At 42.4% G+C, this 12,478-nt stretch overlaps 1 protein-coding gene across 2 annotated transcripts in view; it reads left to right on the forward strand.

Annotated features, from left to right (window-relative positions):
* ezrb (ezrin b) overlaps positions 1-12,478 on the forward strand; it is a 30,306-nt gene that overhangs the window by 6,471 nt on the left and 11,357 nt on the right. For both annotated transcript variants that reach the window (XM_056404933.1, XM_056404934.1), the window contains 5 exons: positions 1,696-1,779; positions 7,423-7,518; positions 9,776-10,050; positions 11,344-11,427; positions 11,565-11,711. In XM_056404933.1, coding sequence (XP_056260908.1) covers positions 1,696-1,779; positions 7,423-7,518; positions 9,776-10,050; positions 11,344-11,427; positions 11,565-11,711 — 686 coding nt within the window. The remainder of the gene's footprint in view (positions 1-1,695; positions 1,780-7,422; positions 7,519-9,775; positions 10,051-11,343; positions 11,428-11,564; positions 11,712-12,478) is intronic.

A 12,478-nucleotide genomic window follows, 5' to 3' on the forward strand; every position in this document is an offset into this window, starting at 1 on the left:
TCACTTCTGCTGCTGTATCGTGGTTGTTTTTGGTGATCAGGATCCACTAGGATGTAGATGATGATAGCGAGGGACTGCTGGGGCACTGCAGCTGAAAGGGGAGCTTTGTTTTGCTGTGTAAAGTAAATGCAGTGTTTTCCCCCTCCTTCCTCTGCCTTCTAGCTGTGAGTTGAAGCTGGTATAAGTCGCTCTGTTGGACGGTTGATTCCAAAAGTTTAAAATCGTTTGCACATGTGGCACTGGGGCAGAGCTACAAACCCTGAGCTACAAACTCTGAGGCTCTGAGGGTTTCACTCTTTTGATTTCTGTTGGTAAAGTTTGCTCCGTCACAGATCCTGGCTTTTAATCCCCAGGCGAGTCAACTCAGCTAACCTTACTTAACAGCAGCAGACACATGGATGAGAAAATGGGACATCCTTGAATATCCACTGTCTAGACTACTGTGTTCTTACAATATCCTGGACTGCGCAGTGGTGAGGCGCTTCCCATTCAGTGCTGTGATAGGATTTGCCTTCTCTGCGACAGGATTTAAGTCTGTCAGTCAGTTGTTCAGCCTGTGTAGCCTCACAGGACTCGATGGAGCTCCTACTAACCAGACTCTGCTGCAGCCCAGACATTCCCTTTTGCAGCAGGGCTTCATTGAATTTGTTCACCGCTGAGGCTCAGCGCTGCTCACAATGGGCTGGAGTTGAAAGATGTCACTGGAGGGTTGTGTCAGCGCGCTTTCTCTCTCTTCACTCTGTGTCCACTAACCTCTTTGTATCATTGTCACTGAGCAGTAATAAGTTCACTCAATACTCGGAGAGTCTGTGTCTTTTCATAACCCCACGCAAATACCAGAGACATTTGACATTATACTCCCAGAGAAGAGATTCAGTATGTGCATTACCTCAAAGCAGCTATTGTAAATATTTCTGCATTGTTGCATGGCCTTTGTGTGAAATTCAGATGCCATTTGCTGATTACTGACAGAAACTACAATACAGAATATTGTTTCTCCCCATTATGGGACACAGTTGACGTCAGCTCTCATTATTCTGTGTCCTTCATCAGTCATGCTATCTGTAATGGTTTAGAAATTGTGCATTAATCACTGGGGTGGATCCCTGTTTGTGGACATTAAATTCTCTGCCCATAAGGCATGTTTCGCTGCGATGGACTGCCTCTTTTTGTGCGCACAGGTCATTCTGATCAATCATTAAACAGAGAACTGAATGATGTGCCTTTTTTTTTTTCTGTGAATGGGAGTGAGTGACTGAAGGAGCTGCCTCATTCAGTCCTTCAGTTCTCCCCCTTTATCTAAACAGAATAACATGTGGTGCCTCTTACTAGCTTGTGAAAGTAGTGTCAGATATGCCTCTTATGTTGTTTACAGGGCAATGAATTATTTCCCTCATGTTCATGTGTTTTAGATCCAGCGCTTCATATTACATCCAAAACACCAAAGATCTTGAGTTCCCTTCAATCAGCCCGTCTGTCCCTGAGAAAGCAGAGATAAACACAGAGCCCTGCGTGTTTACTCTGCAAATACACCCTCTACCAAACACACACACACACACACACACACACATATACACAAACACACGCAAAGCAAAGCAGTGCTCTGCAGTACCACGTATCGGTTCTTACCTATGAGGGCCTCCCTGTTGCTTTGGGTCAGGTTTTCAACTCCTGCTTTTTCATGTTTTTCCACAGGTCAATGTTCGCGTCACCACCATGGACGCTGAGCTGGAGTTCGCCATCCAGCCCAGCACCACCGGAAAGCAGCTGTTTGACCAGGTACAGTGGACATCGGTTTCTGTGCTGACCTCCATATGTTATCACTACCACTTAAAAAAAGAAAAAAGATTTTAGAAATGAAACAATGTGGGAAGATTAACAGTGTGGAATCGTGGGGCGCCCCGGTGGCTCAGCTGGTAGAGCGGGTACCACTTATCACCCATCTCTCTCTCCAACTTTCCTGTCACTCTCTCACTGTCCCGATATGAATAAAGGCAAAAACTGACCAAAAATAACTTTAGAAAAAAGCAAAAGATAAAAGAAGTGTGGAATCATTATGAATAAAGTCACTTTTATAGAGACGATCAATACAAATCAGTGGTGTGTAAAAACAACAACTTGTGATTTTATGGGGGTTATGGTAATGGGAAATTATTCCGATTAATCAAACAAGATATAATGTGTTATTTGGAGAGTTTAGAGGTGCAGGTAGGTGGATATTGGTCCTTTCAGTTAGAACAAATTCAGCAGTTTCCCCTTGTTTTCTGTCTTTATCTCAAGCGAAGCTAAGCTAAGCTAAGCAGCAGCTGGTTCCAGTCACATGATTAAAGTGACCATGTTTCCCAGAAATGTCGAGCTATTCCTTCAAATGCTTTTTTTTTTCTTTCAATTTAATTTCAGACTTTCTTCTGTGCAAGAAATTAAGTGTCAAATCTGTGTTTAAATCCAGCTATACTTCACCGTTGCTTTATATTTCCGCTGTCATCGCTACAAAACACTCACAGACTGCTGCAGCCGTCGTCATCGAGGCAGTTAACTGGACTGACGTCACTGAGAAAGATCTGTGTTAGGAGAAAGTGACTGCCCTCATTATTGTCCCCTCCAAAGCTCTTTCCATTCATTACATCCAGGTCTGAAAAGTTATCTCCTGCGGACGAGATTACAGGAGCTCTTGGCCTCAAGAGTCCTTATCAGTCTCTGTCTTCCCGGTGAGAGTCAGAGAGGTTAATGGTTTCTGTTTTTTAATAAAGAGTACGGTCCAGACCTACTTGGGACATTTATTAAACTAATTACTAATAGCATTAGTGATTTTTAAAGTCCTGAACGAAGTCTGTGAGAAAGCGGAAGGCGTGGCGACAATAAAGGAAACCTGAAAATGTTCCTTTTGTGGTTGTTGCTCTCCAGTATAGGAACCTTTTTACCATGGACTTCGGCTAATTTACGATCAGGAGATATCGATTGTTGCCTGACACCATGGTAGAAAATCTCACTCACATTTTCTTATAATATCTAATAATTTATAGTAAAATAATTTTAGAACACGTTTTTTGTAAATTAACATTGCTATGATTTGACCTTAGATGTGTGCGGCTGTAAAGTTAGATATTAATGTTTGCCTATTACAGCAGATGCGTTGATGTAATAACTAGGAGTATGTTTATTATTAAACATACATTTATTATTAACCCCTGCTTTCCCCACCGCGGGTCACTTGCAATATTGCCAGATGAGGAATTTTCTTTTGATTTGCACTGTTCCTCTTGTTGTACAGAGCTGCAGTGAAACTCAGTACCTAAAATCAAAATGTCAATGACATGTCATTAGCGTGAGCTCTTATGAGGCTGAATGACAGAACTGGGGGAGGAAAGGCATTGTTTTAGCCACTTCCTGTATAACTCGTTTTTCAGTAGCAAGTTTAGCCGACTGTGTGGCTGCACATCAGGGGATTCACCCTTCATGTGTGTGGCTATGTAGAGAATATTTTAGTCAAAGCAGATTTGAAAGGAATCATGTCAAGTATAATTAAAAAGTAGAATATTAAAACCCAAGAGTCATATTCATTTATTGGTATATTTTGTCACTGCTGGATGTCTTTTGGGCAATTTTGACAGGTCAGCAGTTCTGCAGAGTGGCAGCATGGCTACTGTTTTTACAGTGTTTTAATATGTGGTTTTGTTAAAGGAAGGAAGAGCTGCTCACCTTTGACATCAGTCTCTATTTATGGGTGCTGATGAATTCTCCAGTTTACGTTGTAGAATGGCTCTCAGTGAGGTGTGCCACAGATAATCACTCATTCACTGTGATGGTGTCAGAAAGCTCAGAGCTCTATTTTAGTGCAAAGATGCAATTCAGCTTCACACCTCGTCTGAAATCCGAGCAGAGGGCCACGGACTCATTTGGCTGAAATTTGGCTCGAGAGTCCACGACCGTGTCTGTCAAAGACACACAGTCACAGTGTGTTCGACAGGTTCTATGGAAATGCTGAATAACTGCACTGAGCTCACTCTCACGGCGAGTGTGAGGCCTGGTGTGGCCCCTGTGGTCAGCCAGCGCTGATCATAGCTTTAGTTCCTGTCATGCCGCTCTCAAAGAGAAACGCCTGCCACTCCCCAACACACCCTCGTACAGTTTCACTTCCATATGAAGCTTCGTCTGCTCGTTTCTTTTTGCCTTGAGCTGCAATTCGAAAAATCACAGCCACCGGGGTTTGCATTAGACGTACTGGCTACTTATATCTGTCATCGGTGCGTTTGCCTCGTCCGGACTCTGTTAGCCAATCTTCTGTGTTAATGTGGCTTTAAAGCTTTTAAAATGGTTTGGATTGGTTAAAAGCTGGAGAAGGATTAAAAAGAAACCATGGCAACAGTTTAAAAAAGTCTTGAACTGAATCCAAGTCCAAGTTATGTGGCCGACAGGTGCCAGGAGCAAAATATGAAACTAGTTCACTTAGATACCCAACCCACATGTCAAAACCACACAAAAAAAAATGAGCTGCAAAGTCAAGCGAGGGAACAAGCTGCACGATGGCTGTTCTTGTTAGCTGTACTGTTTTTGTAAAACTCCTTTTAGTGTTCACTGCAGTCACAATGAATGTGTGGTCTGACAGCTATAGACCAGTTTCCTTTGGGACCAGCAATAAACCAATACCCCCCCCCCCCCGACACACTCCTTCATCTTTGTACCGGTAGATCCCTATTTGGGGCCCGACTGGGTGAACCCCTCCCTTCCCCTCCTCAGCCGCTGGAGGACTCCACGTTACTCAGCCCAGAGGATGCAGTGAGTAATGCTGTTTCAGCCCAGTGGCATTCCTCTCGCTCACCACAGGGCCCGAGCTCCCCTAAACCGAGACAGGAAACTTTCACTCTCTTGACAGATGAGTGTGAGGCACGATTGTGCAGACTGAAGTCACGCGAACTGACTTTTGCCCCTTCAACCAGTGACACGGAATCTGTAAAGATTTAGCCTCTTCAACCCGACTGCAAATGTTTCACTTAGTTTACAGTTTTTTTAATCATTGCCAGGATATAGTTAGACTTGTGCTTCTGCTTATAACAGCTCATAAAAAGCTGCTCTCAAGGAGTTTGGCCTCCAGATTTGACATATATGGGATTATTTTCTTCCAAGGTCGGATACAGTCACTAAGAGATTTTGCAAACAACAGCCCACAGTTCTGCATGGTTTGAAAAGTCTTAAAAAGGTTTGAATTGGTCTTAAATTCAACTTGGTGACCCCTGCAGAAACCCTGAGTTTTGCATGGGAGTGTTCTGCTCTCAGTAATCTTACCTAGAAGGAATATCTGAGGTGTTAATAGCTCTTGACGTACATTGGAGCAAACTAGCAACCCATTAAAGTCGAGGCAGCCTGCCAAACCAGCCTGCTGCGATGTCAGTTTACTGAACCTGTGTCCCCAGATTCAGATTTAATCCTCCTCTAATGAACTGTATTATTTTCAGTATCCTTCGTCAGCGGGGCTTCATAACGTGTACAGCCCATTATTGAAGGTAGTTTATTTATTTGTCAAGTGAAGTGTAATGTTATTGAAGGCTGGAATGCTCGCGCAGGAAATTGGTTACCTCTCTCACCATGCCAGTGTGGTAGCAAGCCTCTCTGCAGCAGCAGCTTATTCGTACTTCGTTTAGGTGTCTGTGTGGTAACCCACACTGTGTATCTGCCTCCCACTCTGCGGACCCCTAAAGCAAAAAGCGCCCATGAAAAGGCTGATTGTTTTCAGAGGCCTTATGAGTTTCATTACAGGTGAGATGCAGCCTCGAGTGCTCTCTCATTTCAAGCCCCATTCTAGTGCTTGTTGTTGTTGCTCTAAATGCAATCCATCAGAAAAGCCATTCATCTTTACTCCCACAGGTCAGCCTGCCCTGTATTTTGTGTCGGCCACTAAGACAGAGAGAGAGAGAGAGGGGAAGAGGGGGGCGAGTTTGATTTTAATTTCAACCTTGGCTGGAGCTTATCATTGGGAATGGGGCTTGGTCGGAGTGCCAGAGTGTTGACTCACAGTTTATCGAGGAAACTTAGCACCTCACCTGGTGACTGGGTGGGGAATGTGGCAGGGATGCATTCAGAAAGGGCCTGGTACAGAGATTGTCTAACTTAATGGCACACACACAAACACACACACACATGCACACACAAAAAAAAGATGAATTCCTGCACGATGCTGTTGGAAAATTGCTCTGCATCTCTGAAGGCCATAAAGAGCCTCTGGTCGTTGAGGTTTCTCTCAGAAGCCAGTGGAAAATGGCAGCTCCTCCTGCAGCACAAGTGATTATTCCAGATCTATAACTGGGTTTTCACTCTCTGCCTCAGCTACACACTCAAAAATATTGGTCGAAAAAGTCTTAGGGTTGCTGATGTGAAGACATTCTTCTAAGGTTAGATGTTTCCAGTGCGGTTGAAATTAAAACTGCGCTCATAATCTGCCTTTTAGACGTTAATAATAATGAGGAGTTTTGCCAGAAAGTAGCTGGCCTTGTAAGCTGGAGCAGACACCCACCCCTCGCCCTCGCCTCCAGTCTCAGTGTGTTCCTGGAGTCAGGGACAGGATGCTGGTCATTCAGCATCCAGTATCACTCCCCCTCACTGGACAAACAATAGGACCACTTTGTTCAAGACCTGTTTGCAACAGACAGAGAAATGACGTGTTTTACTTTGAATGTAAAAGTAAATTTAACATTGTGTTACTGGGAAACAATTAACCAATTAATTTAAGAAATAATGAACAGATTTCTGGTCAAATCTGGTCAAAAGTAGTGAAAATCCTGCATCTCTCTTAAATTGATTTGCTATTTCACTTCCACTTCAACCAGATCCGCTTTCAAATTCAAACTCTTTTCCCAGTACAAGGTTCTTGCCCCCAATGTAAAAAGAAACTAATGGGAAATCATTTTTATGTTGAAAGACATTTATTCCTCACATTTGTGTCCAGGTGATGTGGAAGACTGAGACTAAATGACTAAAGTGTTTTAGCAACTTTTTTGCGGGGGATTTTTTGCCTTTATTGTGATAGAGAGACAGGAAGGTTGTGTGTGGTGGGGTTGGGGGTGGGGGGGGTGGGGGGCTGACATGCAGCAAGGTGCCGCAGGTTGGATTCGCTGCAGTTAGGACTAATCTTATGTGGCACACACTCTACCAGGTGAGCCACCAGGACGCCCCTTTAGCAACTACTTTGATAATAATTTCATTGTTTCAGTCATATATCAAACAAAAATTGTAGAAAAAATGCTTCAATTTCCAGCTTCTCAAACCTGAATCACAGAGAGAACAAGACATATGAAGACATCACCTTGCGCTCCGGGAAGTTGTGATTAACATTTTCACTATTTCGTAGACCAAACTGTGAATGGATTCAATCCAAAAACTAAACTGCAGATTAATTGATGATGATAAACTCTTTTGTTTTTTCTTCAGGTGGTGAAAACCATTGGCTTACGTGAGGTCTGGTACTTCGGACTGCAGTATATGGACGGCAAAGGTTACTACACTTGGCTGAAACTGGACAAAAAGGTAAGATCAAGCTGAAACAATATGTATGTTGTTTGACTTTGTCTCATATTAATCCTCCAGTCTTTTCAATGCTCAAATTGTTAAGGCGGGTGGGCCATTAGGCTTTTTCCAGTATGTTGTAATACCCCGTCATGAATCAGTCATGAACCTACTGTTAAAAAAATGATACCTCATGATGTTATTTATACTTTGAAGCTAGTTACTTAACATCATTTGTTTTCAAAGTTATTGATGTCATTTTTCCCTTTTTTATAAAGTGAAATTCCACTCTCGTTACATATCTTTATACCCTCCGCCTGCATACCTACTAGCTCTCTATGGAGTACTATGGAGTAATGGAGAAAGAATGCATTCTTCTAAAGGGACGATACAATCAGACCTCCAGTGTTTGCCTTTAAGTCAATCAGTAGCCACCATATTACAGTATGTACATATTCACATGCTGTATTGAGGTTCCACTTCGGACATGGCAGCTGATTTTGAATCCCTGCTCTGGTTTCTGTCTGTGCTGTTGAGGGGTTAGAGCTCTTTATGTAATCAGCTGGAGGTGGATCATTTGACAAGAGCGTGACCTCTTTGTGAACTATAACTGCTTCTGCTCTTCTGTGTTTTCCCTGAGTAAACACAGGTTAGCTGGACTTCACTAACTGTTAGTCCGGAGTTAGTCATAATCTAACTAGTTCAAACTGTGACATGAAAAGCAAAGAATAATAAAGTCAAATAGGAAATAGGAAGAATTCCAGATGTTTAAGGTTGTTTTGGTAGCACAGTTTCTATATGCTCAGCTTTTTAGACCAGTTGGCTCTGTACTAATGATTTCTTAAAGGGGAACAGGTTTTGTAGAAGTAAAGCCTGTTGTGTTCATGCGATGTCACGGGAGTCTGTGTCAGTTTGGGCTGAAGACTACAAGTATGAAAAAGAAAAAAAGGAAAAAGAAAAATAGAAAAAAGTAAAGTTACCAGACCTCTGCGGCTCAGCATAACACCTGAATCTCCAGCCAAACTGTTAGTGGTAGAGTTGCATTGTGGGTAATGTAGGTGAAGGTTTTGACAAAAAAAAGAAAAGAAACAGACAATGAAAAGACAATGTTACAGGACTGCAAGGCAGAATCACTGCAGCACTTTTCAAAGTATACACCTGACTCTACTGTCTCTAATGTGTAATACTGCAGCATTAACCACAGACTGTAAATAATCTAGTCAATAGATTGAGACTGTTTCCATCTAATGGGGCTGAAGAGACATTTTCTGCAGAATGCCTTCCTGAGTGAAACAAATGTAGGAAACCACGTCAGTCTATCTAGAGAAACTTCCAAATTTGCCCCTTTGCATTTTCTAATAATAAACGAGGGTCACAGTGCGAGAGAAAAGGTTACGCTTGCCTCAGTCAGCAGCAGTAAACTGTACACTGTGTGCTGACACTGCGCTGCAGCTCATCAGCACAATGCAAAGCTCAAACTGGAATATTCCCGGTCGTGCACAGCCCCATTCTCTCTATCAAGACCGCTTGGTTCCTGCTTTGAAATTAGAGGAAGAGGCACATTGTGTAAACACATACTGTAGCTGGGAGTTATTAAAGTGTATTTCCATTGAGCGAGAATTGTAGATCCCCTTTTGGAAAGGGAAGGGCGCCCGTGAAACTACAGAACTTATTGTTTCCTACTCGTAAAGTGTTGACAGACAGTATTTATGCTGCGGATGGTGATTCTTTAGTAGCCAATAATACAGTATACAGGTTTATATAGAGGACATTATTTATACTGATCTACTCCAGTAATTATATTTTACAGCATGATGACTCTCTGTGTGATCCAGACCTTGAGTTTGACATTAATAGAATAGTTTGACAGTAGTAGCTGGCTATCTTAGCTTAGCATAAAGACTGGAAACAGGAGGAAACAGCTAGCTTGGCTCTGTCCAGTGGTAACAGTTGCCAAACATCTGAGGGTTTAAGATCATTGCTCCTGGCCAAGAAATAGTCCGCCACATAACCACCTGATACTGCGACTTTTTTGCTGATTAAAAAAAAACGAGATGTAACATGTATAATGCTAGGCTAGCTGTTTTCCCCTGACTTTATGTTAAGCTAAGCTAACTGCAGCTATATTCTCACCATATAAGCATCAGAGAGGTGTCGATCTTCTCATCTAACTCTCTGCAAGAAATCAGTCTATATTTGATGTCTATGTATTCCTTTAATGCTGACATAACTTTGTAATATCGTATGTGAGTTAATTATGTTTTTAATCCATCCCCAGGTGTCGTCCCAGGACGTGAAGAAAGAGAACCCACTCCAGTTTAAGTTTCGGGCCAAGTTCTTCCCAGAGGATGTGGCAGAGGAGCTGATCCAGGACATCACCCAGAAGCTCTTCTTCCTGCAGGTGAAGGAGGGCATCCTGAGCGATGAGGTCTACTGTCCACCAGAGACCGCCGTGCTGCTCGCCTCCTACTCTGTCCAGGCCAAGTTCGGGGACTACAACAAAGAGGTCCACCGGCCCGGATACCTGCTGTCTGAACGTTTGCTGCCACACAGGTGCAGGAAAATGAATCACATGCTGTTGTGTTAACATCTAGATCAAAAAGCAAAGTGTTATTTAGTAATATATGTATTAGACTGAAACCACTGGGTTTGGCACTGGCACAAATCATTTTGTGACATAAGGTGTTTTTTGAATGAATGTAAATTTGTTGCATAGAAAATCACCATCTTCACCCTCCAGAAACAAATTATGAGGTTTATTTACGTTTATGTACCGATTATGATATCCAGAAAATAATCATTTGTTTTATGTGCAATCTTTTCAGATAATTTCTTTTCAAGGCACTGATACGTACACATGTTCAATTTTAAAAGAGAACGGGAGAGAGAGAACAAAGATAACGGAGTAGCTCGCTGGTTGCTCCACAGCTTTATTACATCATTGATCAGAGCAACGAATACAAAGTTGAATCAAGTTTTCATCAAGTAGTTAAATCAAGTATTTGTAGGCGTTGTTTTGGTATTGTCATGGTTGAAATCCGGTTTAATAAATAAGGTACGATTTGGAAGCATTTCTTCATCATAGCTGGGTGTGTCAGGGACTGGTATTGGCTCCATTCAGCTGTCATTCAGTGAGTTTGGAGAGGAGAGTCTGGATCAGCTAGTCCTGACTGGAAACTATTCTGCCTTGTCAGGAACAAGCAGGGAGTTCACATTTCTGAATGTGTCAAAAATCTGGAGGTCATCGCACTTTCCCATGTGAACTGTGTCTGTCTAGGGGTTGTCACCGTCTGCAGCGCTGCTGTTCTGATCTGTGCAAACTTGAACAAAGAAGCCTAAACAATTCATATAATGTACTGAAGAGGACAGATGTTTGTGTGAGGTTTTATTTTTTTTTAGACTGCCTGTCCCCTTCAAATGGCTGCATCAGTGAGGACATCCTTTATGCTAGCTGTTGGATGCCAGATGCTAATAATCTTAGAATAGAAACCTTTCTCTGCCTTCATGGGATTATTGTCATGTGCATGTAGATGTATCTAAACCAGGCTAGATAAATCTTGACATTGAATTCCAGTGCACTGCTGATTTGCCAGTAGCACGCCCCCCTATTGTGCTTTTCCTCCGACTGTGGTGCATGAGAAGAAACCAAAATTCCAAACCAGTGCAGACAAGGAAAACACTACACCTCAGGGAAACGATCACTTTGCCAACATAAAGATGCTTTGCATAATGAGCTTCTATGAAAATAGTCAATACTGTTACTTAACACATCAAAGGTATCCCGATTGTCTTGTCTGTTAGTGGTTTGTAAGGTGGTCTTGCTGATCTTTGCCTCTTTGTCTGTAGAGTCCTGGAGCAGCACAAGTTATCCAGAGAGCAGTGGGAGGAGAGGATTCAGGTGTGGCACGAGGAGCACCGTGGCATGTTGAAGTGAGTGTTTGTTTTTATATAATGTCACTGGTTGTATTAATGCACTACAAAAAAAACATATGTAAACCACAACTTTGTATTGCTTTCAAGATAATCTATTGATCGTCCCATTTCCTGATCTCTGTTCATCCCTGCAGGGAGGACGCCATGCTGGAGTACCTGAAGATCGCCCAGGACCTGGAAATGTACGGCGTCAACTACTTTGACATCAAGAATAAGAAGGGAACAGAGCTGTGGCTGGGAGTGGATGCCCTGGGACTCAACATTTATGAGAAGGACGACAAGTAAGCATTGTATTGAGACAGACCCTTGAAGCAGACAGCCCTGTTGTTGGTGTCTGTTCTGGCTCTTGTTTTGTGCTTGTTGCTAGCTGCAGCCCTGTGACACAGAGCTAAACCAGCTGGGCCAGGTCCATGTCTGCACTTAATCACTGTTCCTGTTTCTCAGCAGACCGTATGACAGGAATAAGAATGAAGGCCAGATGGATACAGAGGAGTGGTAACATTCAAACTCAGCAGTTTGCTTTAATCACTTATGTCTTACACTGAAATCGTCTGTTTTTATCTTGCGGTTTTTAGGATTTTGGACACAAATTTGTCACATAATATGGTTTATGATTTGTGCCCCTGCTTGAAGTGAGTGTGTCACGGCCTCTTGTAGGATATAAAGGGTTTATTTTGTTCAAACCACTACTTCAGTTGGCGCAGTTACTACTCACTGCTTAATGATTAAAGAACACCACCTGAAGCGCATAATATTTGTATTACAGACGGTTTACATAAAATCTGTAATGTACTTTTGCAGACCTTAATTTTCTCTTTTTTAATTTTTGACTTATTGCTGATTCCAACCTCAAAAAGAAAGTTAATCACAGTATGGCAAAAAATAAATATTGTTTTGTATTTCTTTGTTTAGGTGATTAGGTTTTTTTTTTTTTTAGTATTATGGTCAAAGGGAAACCTACTTTTTGAGACCTGGCAGGGTGTTACCAGCGTCCAGCCCAGTCTGGCTTATGATTGCCACTTTGTTTATAGGACAAGACAGTTTGGGA

The sequence above is a fragment of the Seriola aureovittata genome, chromosome 19, assembly GCF_021018895.1.
Source record: "Seriola aureovittata isolate HTS-2021-v1 ecotype China chromosome 19, ASM2101889v1, whole genome shotgun sequence".
Classification (NCBI taxonomy): Eukaryota; Metazoa; Chordata; class Actinopteri; order Carangiformes; family Carangidae; genus Seriola; species Seriola aureovittata.